This window comes from Salvelinus namaycush, chromosome 18, assembly GCF_016432855.1.
Source record: "Salvelinus namaycush isolate Seneca chromosome 18, SaNama_1.0, whole genome shotgun sequence".
Lineage (NCBI taxonomy): Eukaryota > Metazoa > Chordata > Actinopteri > Salmoniformes > Salmonidae > Salvelinus > Salvelinus namaycush.
Genome location: NC_052324.1, coordinates 15,869,796 through 15,890,906, shown reverse-complemented (window position 1 = coordinate 15,890,906; position 21,111 = coordinate 15,869,796). Strand labels below are relative to the sequence as shown.

Below are 21,111 nucleotides of genomic sequence, written 5' to 3'. Positions count from 1 at the left end.
AATTGTGCAAGTTCTCCCACTTAAAAAGATGAGAGAGGCCTGTAATTTTCATCATAGGTACACTTCAACTATGACAGACAAAATGAGGAAAAAAAATCCAGAAAATCACATTGTAGGATTTTTTATGAATTTATTTGCAAATTATGGTGGAAAATAAGTATTTGGTCAATAACAAAAGTTTCTCAATACTTTGTTATATACCCTTTGTTGGCAATGACAGAGGTCAAATGTTTTCTGTAAGTCTTCACAAGGTTTTCACACACTGTTGCTGGTATCTTGGCCCATTCCTCCATGCAGATCTCCTCTAGAGCAGTGATGTTTTGGTGCTGTTGGTGGGCAACACGGACTTTCAACTCCCTCCAAAGATTTTCTATGGGGTTGAGATCTGGAGACTGGCTAGGCCACTCCAGGACCTTGAAATGCTTCTTACGAAGCCACTCCGTTGCCCGGGCGGTGTGTTTGGGACCATTGTCATGCTGAAAGACCCAGCCACATTTCATCTTCAATGGCCTTGCTGATGGAAGGAGGTTTTCACTCAAAATCTCACGATACATGGCCCCATTCATTCTTTCCTTTACACGGATCAGTCGTCCTGGTCCCTTTGCAGAAAAACAGCCCCAAAGCATGATGTTTCCACCCCCATGCTTCACAGTAGGTATGGTGTTCTTTGGATGCAACTCAGCATTCTTTGTCCTCCAAACACGACGAGTTGAGTTTTTACCAAAAAGTTCTATTTTGGTTTCATCTGACCATATGACATTCTCCCAATCTTCTTCTGGATCATCCAAATGCTCTCTAGCAAACTTCAGACGGGCCTGGACATGTACTGGCTTAAGTAGGGGGACACGTCTGGCACTGCAGGATTTGAGTCCCTGGCGGCGTAGTGTGTTACTGATGGTAGGCTTTGTTACTTTGGTCCCAGCTCTCTGCAGGTCATTCACTAGGTCCCCCCGTGTGGTTCTGGGATTTTTGCTCACCGTTCTTGTGATCATTTTGACCCCACGGGGTGAGATCTTGCGTGGAGCCCCAGATCGAGGGAGATTATCAGTGGTCTTGTATGTCTTCCATTTCCTAATAATTGCTCCCACAGTTGATTTCTTCAAACCAAGCTGCTTACCTATTGCAGATTCAGTCTTCCCAGCCTAGTGCAGGTCTACAATTTTGTTTCTGGTGTCCTTTGACAGCTCTTTGGTCTTGGCCATAGTGGAGTTTGGAGTGTGACTGTTTGAGGTTGTGGACAGGTGTCTTTTATACTGATAACAGGTTCAAACAGGTGCCATTAATACAGGTAACGAGTGGAGGACAGAGGAGCCTCTTAAAGAAGAAGTTACAGGTCTGTGAGAGACAGAAATCTTGCTTGTTTGTAGGTGACCAAATACTTATTTTCCACCATAATTTGCAAATAATTCATAAAAAATCCTACAATGTGATTTTCTGGATTTTTTTTTCTCATTTTGTCTGTCATAGTTGAAGTGTACCTATGATGAAAATGACAGGCCTCTCTCATCTTTTTAAGTGGGAGAACTTGCACAATTGGTGGCTGACTAAATACCTTTTTGCCCCACTGTATCTACAGTACTAAATCCATGTGTATGTATAGTGCATATGATATCGTGTGTGTATGCATGTGTCTGTGACAATGTTTGTGTTGCTTCACAGTCCCCGCTGTTCCATAATCTAATTTTACTGCTTGTGTCAGTTACTTGATGTGGAATAGAGTTCCATGTAGTCATGGCTCTATGTAGTACTTTGTGCCTCCCATGGTCTGTTCTGGACTCGGGGACTGTTAAGAGACCTCTTGTGGCATGTCTTGTGGGGTATGCATGGGTGTCCGAGCAGTGTGCCAGTAGTTTAGACAGACAGCTCGGTGCATTCAATATGTCAATGCCTCTCATAAATAAAAGTAGTGATGAAGTCAATCTCTCCTCCACTTTCAGCCAGGAGAGATTGACATACATATTATTAATAGCTCTCTGTGTACATCCAAGGGCCAGCCGTGCTGCCCTGTTCTGAGCCAATTGCAATTTTCCTAAGTCCTTTTTTGTGGCACCTGACCACATGACTGAACAGTAGTCAAGGTGCGACAAAACTAGGGCCTGTAGGACCTGCCTTGTTGATAGTGTTGTTAAGGAGGCAGATAATCGCTTTATTATAGACAGACTTCTCCCCATCTTAGCTACTACTGCATCAATATGTTTTGACCATGACAGTTTACAATCTAGGGTTACTCCAAGCAGTTTAGTCATCTCAACTTGCTCAATTTCCACATGATTTATTACAAGATTTAGTTGAGGTTTAGTGAGTGGTTTGGTCCAAATACAATTCTTTTAGTTTTAGAAATATTTAGGGCTAACTTATTCCTTGCCACCCACTCTGAAACTAACTGCAGCTCTTTGTTGAGTGTTGCAGTCATTTCAGTCGCTGTAGTAGCTGATGTGTATAGTGTTGAGTCATCCGCATACATAGACACTCTGGCTTTACTCAAAGTCAATGGCATGTTGTTAGTAAAAAAATTTAAAAAAGCAAGGGGCCTAAAACACTACCCTGGGGAATTCCTGATTCTAACTTGATTATATTTGAGAGGCTTCCATTAAAGAACACCCTCTGTGTTCTGTTAAACAAGTAACTCTTTATCCACATTATAGCAGGGGATGTAAAGCCATAACACACGTTTTTCCAGCAGCAGACTATGATCAATAATGTCAAAAGCTTCACTGAAGTCTAACAAGACAGCACCCACAATCATTTTATCATCAATTTCTCTCAGCCAATCATCAGTCATTTGTGTACGTGCTGTGCTTGCTGAGTGTCCTTCCCTATAAGCATGCTGAAATTCTGTTGTCAATTTGTTTACTGTACAATTGCATTGTATCTGGTCAAACACAATTTTTTTCCAGAAGTTTACTAAGGGTTGGTAACAGGCTGATTGGTTGGCTATTTGAGCCAGTAAAGGGGGCTTTACTATTCTTGTGTAGTGGAATGACTTTAGCTTCCCTCCAGGCCTGAGGGCACACGCTCTCTAGTAGGCTTAAATTGAAGATGTGGCAAATAGGAGTGGCAATATCGTCTGCTACAATCCTCAGTAATTTTCCATCCAGATTGTCAGACCCCAGTGGCTTATCATTGTTGATAGACAACAATAATTGTTTCACCTCTTCCACACTGACTTTATGGAATTCAAAAGTACAATTCTTGTCTTTCATAATTTGGTCCGATATACTTGGATGTGTAGTGACAGCGTTTGTTGCTGGCATGTCATCCCTACGTTTGCTTATCTTGCCAATGAAAAAGTAATTAAAGTAGTTTGCAATATCAGTGGGATTTGTGTTGAATGAGCCATCTGATTCAATGAATGAAGGAGCCGAGTTGGCTTTTTCCCCCAAAATTTCATTTAAGGTGCCCCAAAGATTTTTTACTATCATTCTTTATATCATTTCTTTGTTTCAAAGTGTAGTATTTTTATTTCGTTTAGTCACATGATTTCTTAATTAATTTGCAGTACGTTTGCCAATCAGTTGGGCTGCCAGACTTAATTGCCATACCTTTTTGCCTCATCCCTCTCAACCATACAATTTTTCAATTCTTCATCAATCCAAGGGGATTTAACAGTTAACAGTAATTTTCTTAATGGGTGCGTGCTTATTAGTAACTGGAATAAGTAGTTTCATAAATGTGTCAAGTGCATAATCTGGTTGCTCCTCATTACACACCACAGACCAGCAAATATTCTTTACATCATCAACATATGCATCACTACAAAATCACTACATTATACACTATATTAGGCCCAGCATTTGGAACTTTGGTTTTCCTAGATATGGCTATTATATTGTGATCACTACATCCTATGGATTTGGATACTGCTTTAAAGCAAATATCTGCAGCGTTAGTAAATATGTGATCAATAGATTGATGATTTAATTCTTGTGCTGTTTGTAACTACCCTGGTAGGTTGACTGACAACCTGATCCAGGTTGCAGGCACTGGTTACAGTTTGAAGTTTTTTCCTGAATGGGCAGCTTGATATTTAAAATCACCCAGAAAATATACTTCTCTGTTGATATCACATACATTATCAAGCATTTCACACATATTATCCAGATACTGACTGTTAGCACTTGGTGGTTTATAGCAGCTTCCCACAACAATGGGCTTTAGGTGAGGCAGATGAACCTGTAGCCATATTACTTCAACAGTATTTAACATTAGATTGTAAGCTTTACAGGAATGTGGTTCTGAATATACAGTCGTGGCCAAAAGTTTTGAGAATGACACAAATATTAATTTCCACAAAGTTTGCTGCTTCAGTGTCTTTAGATATTTTTGTCAGATGTTACAATGGAATACTGAAGTATAATTACAAGCATTTCTTAAGTGTCAAAGGCTTTTATTGACAATTACATGAAGTTGATGCAAAGAGTCAATATTTGCAGTGTTGACCCTTCTTTTTCAAGACCTCTCTAATCCACCCTGGCATGCTGTCAATTAATTTCTGGGCCACATCCCGACTGATGGCAGCCCATTCTTGCATAATCAATGCTTGGAGTTGGTCAGAATTTGTGGGGTTTTGTTTGTCCAACCGCCTCTTGAGGATTGACCACAAGTTCTCAATGGGATTAAGGTCTGGGGAGTTTCCTGGCCATGGACCCAAAATATCTATGTTTTGTTCCCCGAGCCACTTAGTTATCACTTTTGCCTTATGGCAAGGTGCTCCATCATGCTGGAAAAGGCATTGTTCGTCCCCAAACTGTTCCTGGATGGTTGGGAGAAGTTGCTCTCGGAGAATGTGTTGGTACCATTCTTTATTCATTGCTGTGTTCTTAGGCAAAATTGTGAGTGAGCCCACTCCCTTGGCTGAGAAGCAACCCCGCACATGAATGGTCTCAGGATGCTTTACTGTTGGCATGACACAGGACTGATGGTAGCGCTCACCTTGTCTTCTCCGGACAAGCTTTTTTCCGGATGCCCCAAACAATTGGAAAAGGGATTAATCAGAGAAAATGACTTTACCCCAGTCCTCAGCAGTCCAATCCCTGTACCTTTTGCATAATATCAGTCTCTCCCTGATGTTTTTCCTGGAGAGAAGTGGCTTCTTTGCTTCCCTTCTTGACACCAGGCCATCCTCCAAAAGTCTTTGCCTCACTGTGCGTGCAGATGCACTCACACCTGCCTGCTGCCATTCCTGAGCAAGCTCTGTACTGGTGGTGCCCCGATCCCGCAGCTGAATCAACTTTAGGAGACGGTCCTGGCGGTTGCTGGACTTTCTTGGGTGCCCTGAAGCCTTCTTCACAACAATTTAACCGCTCTCTTTGAAGTTCTTGGTGATCCGATAAATGGTTGATTTAGGTGCAATCTTACTGGCAGCAATATCCTTGCCTGTGAAGCCCTTTTTGTGCAAAGCAATGATGACGGCACGTGTTTCCTTGCAGGTAACCATGGTTGACAGAGGAAGAACAATGATTCCAAGCACCACCCTCCTTTTGAAGCTTCCAGTCTGTTATTCAAACTCAATCAGCATGACAGACTGATCTCCAGCCTTGTCCTCGTCAATACTCACACCAGTGTTAACGAGAGAATCACTGCCATGATGTCAGCTGGTCCTTTTGTGGCAGGGCTGAAATGCAGTGGAAATATTTTGGGGGGATTCAGTTCATTTGCATGGCAAAGAGGGACTTAGCAATTAATTGCAATTCATCTGATCACTCTTCATAACATTCTGGAGTATATGCAAATTGCCATCATACAAACTGAGGCAGCAGACTTTGAAAATGTATATTTGTGTCTTTCTCAAAACTTTTGGCCACGACTGTAGACCGCAACACCGCCTCCGTTGGCATTTCTGTCTTTTCGGTAGATGTTATAACCATGTATTGCTACCACTGTATCATCAAAGGTATAATCTAAGTGAGTTTCAGAGAAAGTCAGAATATGAATGTCATCTGTTACAAGCAAGTTATTGACTTCGTGGACCTTGTTTCTTAGGCTACATATGTTAATATGGGCTATTTTTAGCACTTTTCTGAGTTGCTTTATTGGGAAGCTTATCAGAGGTAGACTTACTCATGTTATTTACATTGGAGCTGATAGTGCAGGGTGAGCTGCATAAAGTGGTCTTCCTAATATTGCACACCGCCTCAGTGCTAACAGTGTAACTCTGGTTTATAGGGTCATGATTACTGCTTACAATAGCTGTAGGATAAACAGATGTATTCGGTGCAATTAAGGGTACATAAATTAAATTACCTACATTTGTGTTTGCCAATGCCCCTAAGATTATGTACATTTGATGCCGCATTATGACGACTCATTGTCACAATGGTAGGGATTAACTGAGCTGGTTTTGGATCATTTACCAGTCATTGTTACAACGCAGCCTTGAAATGCGTGGACAGAGTCCAGGAGCCAAGATGATTTGGATGGACTCCGTCATTCCTGTAGAGTATCTTCTGTTTCCAGAAGGTGTCAAAGTTATCAATAAAAGTGACTCCAGCAGAGCTACAGTAGTCTTTTAGCCAGATGTGTAATCCAGCAGTCTATTGAATCTTTCACATCCGCGGCCCAACGATGGTAATGGACCTGAAATTATTGGCCGTTTTTTTTGAGTATTTAAATGCTAAAATCAGTTTTTTAAAATCAATTTCAAATGTTCCGAGCTAGCCCTCCTGATGTTGTTTGACCCCATATGGACTACGACAGTGTCAGCTCCCGGCATCTGTGGTAGAACAGTCGGAAGCAGCCTTGTTATGTCCTGTTCTCGTGCTCCTGTGTAGAACAGGGTTTTTGCCTTGGGGACCGAGATGTTTTTTACCATAGAGCTGCCTATGATGACAGTTGAATGGGCCGGTCTCTCAGGTAGCCTCACGGTTTGGTGAGGCTGGGAGCTCTGAGGATCTGAACCCGAGATAGAAGCCACCGGAGAGGGAGACAGAGCCGAGGACGAAGACGCAGGTACCTCTGGATCCGATCTTGATTGGGAATCCACCAAGGACAAAGGCGCCGGAACCTCTGGATCCAGGGCGGAAAAGCTGTTTCTGGTCTGTGTCAGTTCCAGGCTCAACATCTCCATGGAGACCCCCGTTGCCAGAGGTCGCCTTCTTCGCCTTCCACGGCGAGTGACGTACCTCCATGGCTGGTTGGTTGGGTCAAGATCAGCTCCATTCTCCAGGGAAGGGGGAGACCCCTTCGGGGATGGAACCCTGCCTAGCAACGGCCAGTCGGCTGTGGAGAGCCGACACGGCGGCGAAACTTCCACCAGACCAGAGCGGCATCCAGCTACTGGGGTGGAAGAAAAATAAAAAGTAGGTGGGCGTGGGTTCCCCAGTAGCTTATGTAGGTTTGCTACTTGCTTGCTAAGAGTAGCTACTTCACTCCTGTAGTCCTCCGCAAGCAAGCAGTTGCTACATTGAAAGTCAGCGCGGTCCACATTCTCCCGGAACAAAGCAAAGTAAACGCAGCTCCTGCAATGCTGGAAATGTTCAATAGCGGCCTCCATTTGAGACCGCCGAGCCAGCTAGGCTAACTGGGCTTTTGCGTCTCTCCCCCTATACAGAATCTGGCAGGACCCCGAGACAGATACCAGCACTCACAGCAATTTATCCCAACACAGCCGCAGGATTCAAAATAAAATAACAGTATATAAAAACACTGTCAGCTTTTAAACCGAGGTCTTTAGTTCAGGTTTCAGTTTCGGCGTTCGACAGCATTCAACAACAACAAACATAGGTGTGTTGAACCTGGCTGTGGTTGCGGTGGGGATATGTATGAATACACCCAGTCACTACAAAGATACAGGTGTCCTCCCTAACTCAGTTGCCGGAGAGGAAGGAAACCGCTCAGGGATTTCACCATGAGGCCAATAGTGACTTTAAAATTGAATGGCTGTGAAAGGAGAAAACTGAGAATGGATCAACAACATTGTAGTTCTCCGCAATACTAACCTAGTTGGCAGAGTGAAAAGGAAGCCTGTACAGAATAAAAATATTCTAAAACATGCATCCTGTTTGCAACAAGGCACTAAAGTAATACTGCAAAAAATGTGGCAAAGCAATTCACTTTTTGTTCTGAATACAAAGTATTATGTTTGGGGCAAATCCAATACAACACATTACTGAGTACCACTCTTCATTTTCAAGCATAGTGGTGGCTGCATTATGTTATGGGTATGCTTGTAATCTTTAAGGAGTTTTTCAGGATAAAAAAGAAACCGAATGGTGCTAAGTACAGCAAAATCCTAGAGGAAAACCTGGTTCAGTCTGCTTTCCACTAGATACTGGGAGATTAATTCACCTTTCAGCAAGACAATAACCCAAAACACAAGGCCAAATAGACACTACAGTTCAGTGGAGGCTGGTGGGAGGAGCTATAAGAGGACAGGCTCATTGTAATGACTGAAATGGAATAAATGGAACGGAGTCAAACGTGTTTTCCATGTGTTTGATACCGTTCTATATATTCCATTCCAACCATTACTATGAGCCCGTCCTCCTATAGCTCCTCCCACCAGTCTCTACTGCTGGAGTTACTTACCAAGACCACATTAAATGTTCCTGAGTGGCCTAGTTACAGTTTTGACTTAAATCGGTCGAAAAATCTATGGCAAGACTTGAAAATGACTGTCTAGCAATGAACAGCAACCAACTTGACAGAGCTTGATGAATTCTTTAAAGAATGTGCAAGTCACAGGAGGTTGGTGGCACCTTAATTGGAGAGAGTGTGCTTGTGTTAATGACTGGAGCGGAATAAGTGTAATGGTATCAAATACATCAAACACATGGTTTCCAGGTGTTTGATGCCATTCCATTTGCTCCGTTCCGGACATTATTATGAGCCTCCCCTCATCAGCCTCCTGTGGTTCACCCTGACCACCTCCTGAAGTGGTCAGACAGTTCTGAACACAATCAGACCACAAGCAACTTTGTTACTTATGCAAATGAGATATTTCTGTATATCATTTTCAATAAATTTGCAAAAATGTCTAAAAACATGTTTTCACTTTGTCATTAAGGGGTATAGTGTGTAGATGGATGAGAAAAAATATTTTATACATTTTGAATTCAGGCTGTAACACAACAAATGTGGAATAACTCAAGGGGTATGAATACTTTCTGAAGGCACTGTACATGCTAGAACGTTCCAATGGTCGTGTCTACACTTGACACTTACATGCGACTTATGCTATCAGAATACGAATCTCGCATTGAAAAGACAAAAGTCGCTTTGTGGTCTGATTGTGTTCAGATCTGTCTGTGGACAGGGTGCATTGTGTGCTGATTTCTCCTCAGTCTGGGTGCAATCAGGCTACCGAAAGCGCATACAGTGGGCGACGTTGCTTGCTATATTAGCTTGCTGCCTAGCTACAGAGGTTAGCTGGCTACTTAGCTACAGTAGGTAGCTACTGCCATAAGCTGTTTTGTTATTATCATATTTGGCCTATTCCACCATTGTAGAACGCATACTGGCATTTGAATATTGCGCGGGAATGGACACAATGTGGACATAGTGGACACGTTTAAATGTAAATGTAGACGAGCGACGTGTTCAGAAATTGATATTTAATACATTTTGAATTAAGGCTGTAACACAACATAATGTGGAATAAGTCAATGGGTATGAATATTCTCTGAAGGCACTGTACATGCTAGAACACGTCAATACCATCTCGCTAGCTCATGCTTGGCTCTGCCCACCTCCTTCCTTCTTCTGCGCAGTATGATTCATTTGGAAACAACAGGCTGTGGTCTATCTTGGGTTAGTTATAAAAATATTTGGTTGTAGTTAGCTGGCAGCCTGGCTATCTGGCTTTAGCCTGGCTAAAAACATAGCAAGCTAGCTAGCTATGTTATAATAGAAAAATATGCACTGGCCTCCCGAGTGGTGCAGTGGTCTAAGGCACTGTATTGCAGTGCTAGAGGTGTTATTACAGACCCGGGTTCATTCCCCGGGGAGGGTTTGGCCTGGGGGGCTTTACTTGGCTCATCGCACCCTAGCGTTGAGGTCATCATGTTTTGGTCATGGAGAAAAAAACCACATGGCTAGCTAGTTGGCTACAGCAGGTTCTACCATTTCACAATAGGTGATGCGTATTACAAGAAGCCGCCCATTTTGTGACAAAAAAAGGCATTGCAACACTGCGAATCTCCCGTCTGCGTAGAGCATGTAATAAGCTTTACTTAACGGCCTTGTTGCAAACAGAATGGATGATTTGGAGGGGCTTTTTTAACACAAGCTTCCTTCCTTTCACTTTCATACAGGCCACTAATGTGATATGAATACAATGTTCAAATCAAATACAACAGATGTAGTAGACCTTAACGTGAAATGCTTACTTACAAGCCCTTAACCAACAATGCAGTTCAAGAAATAGTTAAGCAAATATTGACTAAATAAACTAAAGTGAAAAATAATTATAAAACAAATCAAAAACGAAGGAGGCCTACAAACCTGACTCAGTTACACCAGCTCTGTCAGGAGGAATGGGCCAAAATTCCCCCAACTTATTGTTGGAAGCTTGTGGAAGGCTCCCCGAAATGTTTGACCCAAGTTAAACAATTTAAAGGCAATGCTACCAAATACTAATTGAGTGTATGTAAACATCTGACCCACTGGGAATGTGATGAAAGAAATAAAAGCTGAAATAAATCATTCTCTCTACAATAATTCTGACATTTCACATTATTAAAATAAAGTGGTGATCCTAACTGAGCTAAGTAAGGGAATTTCTACTTGGATTAAATGTCAGGAATTGTAAAAAAACTGAGTTTAAATGTATTTGGCTAAGGTGTATGTAAACTTCCGACTTCAACTGTAGGTCCTGGATGTTAGGAAGCTTGGCCCCAGTGATGTACTGGGCCGTAAGCGCCTTACAGTCAGATGCCGAGCAGTTGTCATACCAGGAGGTGATGCAACCGGTCAGGATGCTCTCGATGGTGTAGCTGTAGATGTGGACACCAAGGAACTTGAAACTCACGACCCGCTCCACTTCAGCCCCGTCAATGTTAATGGGGGTCTGTTCGGTCCTCCTTTTCCTATAGTCCACGGTCAGCTATTTTGTGTTGCTCACATTGAGGGAGAGGTTGTTGTCCTGGCACCACACAGCCAGGTCTCTGACCATCTCCCTATAGGCTGTCTCATCGTTGTCGGTGATCAGGCCTACCACTGTTGTTTCGTCAGCAAACTTAATGATGGTGTTTGAGTTGTGCTTGGCCACGCAGTGATGGGTGAACAGGGAGTGCAGGATGGGACTAAGCACGCACCCCTGAGGGGCCCCAGTGTTGAGGATCAGCGTGGCAGATGTTTTGTTGCCAATCGTTACCACCTGGGGGCGGCCCGTCAGGAAGTCCAGGATCCAGTTGCAGAGGGAGGTGTTTAGTCCCAGGCTCCTTAGCTTAGTGGGCACAGGGACTATGGTGGTTTGTTTGAAACATGTAGGTATTACAGGCCCAGTCAGGGAGATGTTGAAAATGTCAGTAAAGACACTTGCCAGTTGGTCAGGGCATGCTTTGAGTACACGTCCTGGTAATCCGTCTGGCCCCACGGCTTTGTGAATGTTGACCTGTTTAAAGGTCTTGCTCATATGGGCTACAGAGAGCGTGATCACACAGTCGTCCAGAACAGCTGGTGCTCTCATGCATGCTTCAGTGTTTCTTGCCTCGAAGTGAGCATAAAAGGCATTTAGCTCGTCTGGTAGGCTCACGTCACTGGGCATTTCGCAGCTGGGTTTCCCTTTGTAGTCCGTAGTATTTTTCAAGCCCTACCACATCTGACAAGTGTCAGGGCCAGTGTAGTAGGATTCAATCTAAATCCTGTATTGATGCCGTGCCTGTTTAATGGTTCATCTGAGGGCATTCTTATAAGCATCCGGATTAGTGTCCCGCTCCTTGAAAGCGTCAGCTCTAGCCTTTAGCTCGATGCGGATGTTGCCTGTAATCCATGTTGTTGATGTCTTTGTATTTTCAAGTATTGTGGTGCCAGCATCATGTTATGGGTAGGCTTGTCACCGGAAAGGACTGGGGAGTTTGTTAGGATCAAAATAAACATGAAAAGAGCATAAGAAAATCCACCCAGTCTTCTGAAAATCTGAAAACCTAACCCAAGGGTAGAGTGGGGCAATTCCAGAATGGATTTCCAAGAGGTGTTGAGTGTTCCTGAATGGTCACGTCTCCATCCTGATTTTAAATCTGCTTAAAAAAAAATGTTTCCCTAAGAGTTGTGCTAGGTTGGTATAATCTTATTCAAAATGATTCACAGCTGCAATCAATATATTCTAATTTGGTATTTCTTAGTAAGTAGGACATTTTTATATAATTGTTCTTTCTTTTTGAAAATGTGGATTAGGAAGTGTACATCTATGGGGTGGGGGGGGGGGTCACATTTAATCCCTTTTTAGATTCAATTTTAGGGCAGTAAAATGTGAAGAATGTGGAAGGGGTGTGTAGGCTTTCAAGTGTTGCTCACCCCAATCTCTACATTGGAGGGGAATGTCGGAACGTTTATCATCATGCAGTACTTGAACCGCAGAACAGCGGGGCCAGAGACGAGGGAGGTGGGAGACAACATAAACCGCTGAGGTTATAACAGTGCTGGCTCATTCATGTCTTGGTCTGCTCATTTTGATTGGATGTGGGGTAACATTCCCCTGTCCCCCATCGGTCTAAGGATGTTAAATAGACACAAAGGCCACGGGGATCAAACCACTGTCCAAACGGACACGTGTTGTCTGCTTGTAGGAAAAATAAACCATATCATGGTGGCAATTATATGCAGACATGGAGAAGTCTGCGTGGATGTATAAATAAAAACAAGGGATAAACACCCTCTCCCCTTCCCCCTTCCCCCTCCCATGCAACCACCATAATATCTGACACACTTATGCATGTCACATACATAGCCTACCTAATAAAGGCCCCACCATCTCTGGGAGCGCCAAACGTAGCCTATAGTACTATTACTCTGGAACCGGTATGTCCTAATTCATATGGATCATTTAGTTATGTCTGATCATTTTGCAAGGAGAAAGCCGTCCATGGTTTGAGGTCCACGATCTATTGTTTCTACAATATCAGTTTCTTCGCCTGCCTGCGCTCTGCGTCAAAAGACATACTGCGGACGTTTTGGTTGTGCCTTTGGTTACATGTTAATATATTCTTTCTTTTTTGCATGAAAATTGACATTTCTGCAAACATAAGTGAATTTGTGAGGTGATTAAAGGTCAGAGAGTAAAATTCCATATAGGCTATCAGTCTAATAAGGTGTATCCATTGTGGAGGTGTGGCAGAGGGTATTCTATACACAACACAATGTAACATAACAATTGATGCGCCTTGGAATATTATATATTTTATTCTTATCACATCTAAGCGCCAACATAGGCTCACCTTGACTATTGTCGGAGGTAATCTTTGCATCGATGTTATCTGAAGACCACGCATCATTTGTCGTCCGCTGAGAAACCATGGAGACCATGGTCTGCAGCGTTTTTTCTGGAGGAAAAACTGATCGCGCATCAGTGGATCTTTTGCTTGAATTTGATGTTCTGGAGCTCAACGCCATTATTTGTTGTCTAGGGGTTGAAATAATTTCTATGCTTGGCTTTGGGGTTATTGGATCCGTTGTCGGTGGCTGAATTGTGGTTGCGGTTGGCGAGACAGGAATCGTGGAGACCTGTATCGTTTTGCTGGTCGCTCTGGCGGAGACAATTGTGGGGGACGGCGTGAGCCCAGTTACTAGGCCGAGCACAAACCTGTCCTCAGGTAAACGATTGGGCAAGGTGGTGTGGAGCTGCTCCAAGCTCTCGGATGCTGAGCGAGGCTTCCTGGAGATAGGCGACGCATTATAGGAGTTGATGCGAGGTGCAGCATCAGAAAATCCAATATACAAAATAAATAGCAAAGCCGGGGATATGTACATCATTAAGGCCGTTAACCTCATATTCAATTTCAGCTCTCCATGTAAAGCCTTAGTAATGGTCTGTCTCAGACCTTTCCCTGAATGGACTAGCCGATGCTGTTCGCAATTGCTACCCAGTGATTGCGAACCGAACTACCCGCAGCTTCTTGACTTCACTTTCAGTTCAACCTAGCCCAGCGCAATGAAAGGAAACGCTGTGGATTGTCATACCCTTCAGCCAATGAGGGCATTGAGGGGAAGTCTCGTGGTATGATTAGGTGCGTTTGTTTTCCCATCGCAAAGGCATTTGATTGGTTCAATGCGTAATCGTGAGCCAGTGCGCGATGAGTGCAATGAGAAATATGTTTGATTTTTCATTTGACACACTTTAAAACAAATATAAATCATCTAAAATTACGTTATTTTATGATTATAGCCTAGACTAAACATTACATCCATTCGATTATGGGACATTAGGCTATTCATGAAATAATATATGCACCTCTTTAATCGATGTACTCCCTATAAGCAGCAATATTATGAAAAAGTAAGCTATCCAGGACTTCAGGCCTAGACCCGAGAAAAAAAGATGGGGATGTTTATTATGCCTACGCTGTAGGATATGTGCGCGCTGTAGCCTAATCACCCATTGTTTCTACTGTGTGCGAGCTCCACTATGTGGCTATAGGCCTAAACACCTGTCGTCTACAGTCATTCGTCAGCAGTGACATGAGCTGCCCAACAAGATCAAGATCAAAGAAACATAGCTGTTACACTCAATAATTAAGCATTTGATTATATGATTAGACATCCTTAAAGAGCCCACAATATACATTGTCCGGGGATCTGGGGCCTATACAATCTAAGTCAAAAGTAGTGCATCACCCACACAGCAGATGGCAGCACAACGCAAACTATTCAGTAAATCCGCTAGACGGAATCAAACATGTAGACTAAGTAGGCTAGAAACATTTTAGCGAACAGCTGATACAATGGCGCCACTGGACCTGGATAAATACGAGGAGATTGCCAAGCAGTGTAAATATTTACCTGAAAACGACCTCAAGGTGAGAATCACTGCCTTCGCAATGGCGATCACTGAAATAAGCCCGATGAGCAGCACGTATAGTAAGTAGCCTACTTATCAGACGTAAACAATGGCAAAATGGCTATCACTTCTAAATCATAGACTATCTAAGCTGACCTAAAATCACACATACAGACTGTGATGCCATTATAACCAAGAATTTGAATTCAATGAATGCCGTCAACATGCTTGACAAAAGTATTGGTATGATATAAAATGTGCCATTTACAGTAGCTTTTATTTATTTGATTTTATGTAACCTTTATTTAACTAGGCAAGTCAGTTAAGAACATTAAGAACAAATTCTTATTTACAATGACGGCCTACCCCAATTGACGGCCTATCCCTGCCAAACCCTAACGACGCTGGGCCAATTGTGCGCTGCCCTATGGGACTCCCAATCACAGCCGTTGTGATACAGTCTGGAATCGAACCAGGGTCTGTAGTGACTCCTCTAGCACTGAGACGCAATGTCCTAGAGCACTGCTCCACTCAGGAGCTTAGTTATCACTAGTTTATGGATGTTGCTATTATGACATTCATTCATTAAATCATTGCTTGGGCATTACATCACATCAGACTCCTCCTTATTCTAAGGGTGTGTGTTTTTTTCCCCTCAGAGGTTATGTGACTATGTATGTGACCTATTGCTAGAGGAATCCAATGTCCAACCTGTGTCCACCCCAGTGACAGTGTGTGGGGATATACACGGGCAGGTAGGCTACTTCATTGACCCTCACAGCCATACAGCATCGTTGCTAAATATTTGTTTTCTTATATTCTATTTCTTTCCATTCTTTAATTTCCAGTAATTCTGAAGTTAACTTGGTTGTTTCTTCTTCATTCAATTAGTTTTATGATCTGTGTGAACTCTTCAGAACCGGAGGACAGGTCCCAGACACAAACTATATTTTCATGGTGGGTATATACTCAACTATTATCCCCTCGTCCACTCCCATTTATGTTTTTGTTGTCCCCGACTGGATCTGTCTCCGTCCGTCTGTTAATAAGTTAAAGGCGCTACATGGACAATTTGATGTCTGCATTGGCCATGCAGAATTTACGTGATACAGCCTCTGCAGAAGTCAGGGCATTCATACTTCTTGCGCTTTGCGGAGCAGTGCAGAGCTGTTGTGAAGGATGTTGCCTTCTTCTATGATATAATGGCAGTCCACAAACAAATGTGAAAGGTGCATGCCAGCCACCTACTGGGCTTTAGTGTGTGGTCAATCACGGTTTACAACATTTCTAAATCCTCCTAACTAACTCAGTACTTCTGAGAAAATAAAAAAGAGCCCTACTAACTTCTAATAGACCATCCCCCAAATCCCTTCCAAACCCTCCCAAACCTGTTGAACCTCATTGACCCAACACTTCAATATTTCCCTCTCTTCAACACACTTACAACAATATAACAACACATGCTCCACAGTTTAATCCACCATACACTCCAGACACAAACCATTCACATGCTTGCCAACCAGATGTAATGGCGAGTTCAATGTGCAATGTCCTAAGCACAATCGAGCAAACGCCACTTCTTCCTTCCTAATCTGACCTTTGAATCTTGGTCCACAACCTTTCTTTGGAGGGCATATAAATGCAGGCAATTGGGCTCAGAGTCCCATCTCTTCTGCCACATATCTATCAAAATGTCCCATCTCTTCTGCCACACATCTATCAAAATGGCTCTGATCCTACGTTTGGCCTGACCTTTACCCAGTGGAACATTAATTTCAATGATATCTTGTTGCAAAGCTCTTTTGTCAAACTGGTCTACAATTTAATTCCCTTCCACACCCGGATGTGCTGTGACCCAAAGGAAGTTGTAAAGGAAGTGACTTTGTGTTTTATACAGGACCTCACTTACGGTCAACCAATCATGTCAATGCGGAGCTATTCAGAGCACTCCGCATTGTTACAACATTTTAGAGGCGCAGGGCGATACAGTACGAAACTCATTTTTGCTTCTGCATGCCTCTGGAGGCTCCGCAATTGTGTCACATGACGCCTCTGACCATATTTTGGGATCAAGCATAAATTGGCTTTAAATCAGATGCGATATCTCAGACAGCTGGGCCAATTTTGACGAAATGTGGGTGAATGATGCGTCTTGCCATAAAGATCTGGCCTTTACAAAATTACTGATCGGCCCAAGCTATAGTAATGAACTGAAATGTGTTAGTCAGAAGCTGCATCATTCGTGGGGGACAACATGTTTGCTGTTACATTTTAGTCATTTAGTGACTTACAGTAGTGAGTGTACTTTTTCCCTACTGGTCCCCCACGGGAATCGAACCCACAACCCTGGCGTTGCAAGTGCCATGCTCTATGAACTGAGCCACACGGTTGCCTTGTTTTACATGTTGTTTACAACGTCCATCAATAATGTACCCATCAGGATTATGTGTATTTGTTTCTCTGCAGGGTGATTTTGTTGACCGGGGATATTACAGCTTGGAGACGCTCACATACCTGCTGGTGTTAAAAGCCAAATGGCCTGACCGCATCACACTTTTAAGAGGAAACCACGAAAGCAGGCAGATAACCCAAGTGTATGGATTTTATGGTGAGATTTTCTTCATTAATTCACCATATCCAACCCAACCAAATGTTGTATTAACACATTAGTAATTGATGTACAATGCAAACCCTTGACTCCAGGTGCTCTGGTTATAAATGGGATGTTCCTGGTCTATGTTGCCTTTCAGATGAATGCCAAACCAAATATGGAAATGCAAATGCCTGGCGCTACTGTACCAAAGTGTTTGATATGTTAACAGTTGCAGCAGTGAGTATAACTCTATTGCTTTGTATTTCTGATTTCCTGCAGTAACAGCCCCCATGGCACAATTTCAGCATATCAAGCCAACATGAAGATATTTTCTACTGTCTCAGTTACTCAGCATTCTAATGCTGTGCTTTGGTTGTTTTGTGTGCCAGCTGATGGATGAGCAGATTCTGTGTGTTCATGGGGGCCTCTCCCCGGACATAAAGACCCTGGACCAGATCAGAACCATTGAGCGTAACCAGGAGATCCCCCACAAGGGAGCATTCTGTGACCTTGTGTGGTCAGACCCCGAGGATGTGGACACCTGGGCCATCAGCCCCAGGGGAGCTGGGTGGCTGTTTGGTGCAAAGGTCACCAATGAGGTGAGTACATTGTCAATTTCACACGGTAATAGACATACAGTACCAGTAAAAAGTTTGGATACATCTACTCATTCAAAGGTTTTTCTTTATTTTTACTACCAGCTTCATCTGGAATGCTTTTCCAACAGTCATGAAGGAGTTCCTGCATATGCTGAGCACTTGTTGGCTGATTTTCCTTCACTCTGTGGTCCAACTCATCCCAAACCATCTTAACTGGGTTGAGGTCGGGTGATTGTGGAGGCCAGGTCATCTGATGCAGCACTCCACTCTCCTTCTTGGTCAAATAGCCCTTACACAGCCTGGATGTGTGTTGGGTCATTGTCCTGTTAAAAAACAAATGATAGTCCCACTAAGCGCAAACCAGATGGGATGGCGTATCGCTGCAGAATGCTGTGGGAGTCATGCTGGTTAAGTGTGCCTTGAATTCTAAATAAATCACTGACCGTGTCACCAGAAAAGCACCCCCACACCATCACACCTCCATGCTTCACGGTGGGAACCACACATGCAGAGATCATCCCTTCACCTACTCTGCGTCTCACAAATCCACGGCTGTTGGAACCAAAAATCTTAAATTGGAGTCTAATGTCCATTGCTCGTGTTTTTTGGCCCAAGCAAGTCTCTTCTTCTTATTGGTGTCCATTAGTAGTGGTTTCTTTGCAGCAATTTGACCATGAAGGCCTGATTCACTCAGTCTTCTCTGAATAGTTGATGTTGAAATGTGTCTGTTACTTGAACCCTGTGAAGCATTTATTTGGGCTGCAGTTAGAGGTGCACTTAACTCTAATGAACTTATCGTCTGCAGCAGAGGTAACTCTGGGTCTTCCTTTCCTGTGACGGTCCCCATTATAGCCAGTTTCATCATAGTGCTTGATGGTTTTTGCGACTGCACTTGAAGAAACGTTCAAAGTTCTTGAAATTTTCCTGATTGACACATTCATGTCTTAAAGTAACGATGGACTGTCGTCACGGTTTTCTAAAGTAAAACCCAGAAGCAGACCAGGACAAGGAGAGTAAGACGAAGGTGAGTATTTATTTACAAGTTTAAATGTAGTGATAGAAAAATCCAAGTGGCGGAGCGGGCAGCGGAGGTGAGTTGATGGGATTGAATAAGCAGATCCAAGGAAGTAACTGAAGTCACCGACGACCAGGTAGGGATGGGATGAGTGTTCCGGGTGAATGACTGTAGACCAATAAAACGGAGGTGAGTTCAAGGCAAGCAAGACGTACAAAACAACAAAACAAACTCTATCAAACTGGAGGCTGATACGCTGGCACAACATACTGTTCATGGCTAACGATCCGGCAGGGAATGGATGTCAGGTCAGCGCTTATGAAGTGGAGGGGTGATGATCAGGACCAGGTGTGCAGATAGCTGATGGGATACAGGTGCGGGTACTCAGAGATCCTCCAACTAGCTACGTCGCCCGGCAACCAGACAGGGTGCGTTCCAGGACACCGGAAAAAACACTCCAGGACAGAACACAGGCAAAAACAGACTCAGGAAGCGGGATTCGTGACAGCTTATTTGAGCTATTTTACCAAATAGGGCTTTCTTTCTGTATACCACCCCTACCTTGTCACAACACAATTGATTGGCTCAAACGCATTAAGAAGGAAAGAAATTCCACAAATTATTTTAACAAGGCACACCAGTTAATTGAAATGCATTCCAGGTGACTACCTCATGAAGCTGGTTGAGAGAATGCCAAGAGTGTGCAAAGCTGTCATCCAGGCAAAGGGTGGCTACTTTGAAGAATCTCAAATATAAAATATATTTTGATTTGTTTAACACTTTTTCTGGTTACTACATGATTCCATATGTGTTATTTAATTGTTTTGATGTCTTCACTATTATTCTACAATGTATAAAATAGTAAAAATTAAGAAAAACCCTTGAATAAGTAGGTGTGTTCCCAAACTTTTGACTGGTACTGTAGATGAAATGGGTAATAGTAATGTTTTTTTTCTCACATTCACATTTATCTCACTGTCTTTCTTTTTTCATTATATATCCCTCGATATGCAGTTTGCTCACATCAACAACTTGAAGTTGATCTGTCGGGCACACCAGTTAGTCCATGAGGGTTACAAGTTCATGTTTGATGAGAAGCTGGTCACAGTCTGGTCGGCTCCTAACTACTGCTATCGCTGTGGCAACATTGCCTCCATCATGGTCTTCAAAGACGCCAATACGAGGGAGCCCAAGCTGTTCCGGGCAGTGCCCGACTCAGAGAGAGTCATTCCACCCAGAACAACGACACCATATTTCCTGTAAACACTGCACTAACGATCATCAGCTTCCACCGCACTGTTATCAACCACCACATTTGTATTGCATCACATGCAGAGGAGCGACAACAACTCTTGTTGAAGTGACACCACTGATTTTGTCATTCCTATTTTATTATAGTGTGTACGTTATATACATACTGCATGTTTTTGTGTCTGCTGTAGCTCTGTGTACCAACACACATGCATTGACACAGAAGTACCATATCAAGTAATACCACTATGTTTTAGGTGATAGCAGTGTCAATATTTTATGTTTTTATCTAACGCATGGCATGTGTTAGATTCAATTCATTATGGTAGTTCACAATAAGAATACATGAAGTGAAACAGGATCACTTCTTTTCGCCACTTTACAGGAAGAAGTCAGTTTTGTTTGACTTGTTTCAGTTTGACTTGGGTCTATTTGCAACCTATTCGGCCTATAGAAGAAGTTATTTCTCAAATGTTTGATTTGATTTTTGTAATTTCTATTTATTGAATTTAGTTTATCGTGTAGATATATATATAAAGCACTCAAATCAGAAACAGCACATATGGGCAATATTGTTTTTGTTCAGAAATATGTTTAATGAGAATTTATTCTTGCACTTAGTTCTCTTGTAATGTAGTATTATAATAAAGCTATAAGCCTGATAATTGAGGGAAGCACATCCTAAGATGAAGACCACTGATCTAAAGATGGGCAGGCCTAT

The 21,111-nt window shown here is 42.8% G+C and overlaps 1 protein-coding gene across 1 annotated transcript; it reads left to right on the top strand.

Annotated features, from left to right (window-relative positions):
- The first annotated feature begins 14,841 nt into the window (after positions 1–14,841).
- Positions 14,842–21,064, top strand: LOC120062708 (serine/threonine-protein phosphatase 6 catalytic subunit-like). Its single transcript, XM_039012769.1, has 7 exons — positions 14,842–14,951; positions 15,592–15,687; positions 15,824–15,889; positions 17,399–17,540; positions 17,683–17,762; positions 17,915–18,124; positions 20,154–21,064. The coding sequence occupies exons 1-7, from the start codon at positions 14,877–14,879 to the stop codon at positions 20,400–20,402; spliced, it is 918 nt and encodes a 305-aa protein (XP_038868697.1). The 5' UTR covers positions 14,842–14,876; the 3' UTR covers positions 20,403–21,064.
- The last annotated feature ends 47 nt before the right edge of the window (positions 21,065–21,111 follow it).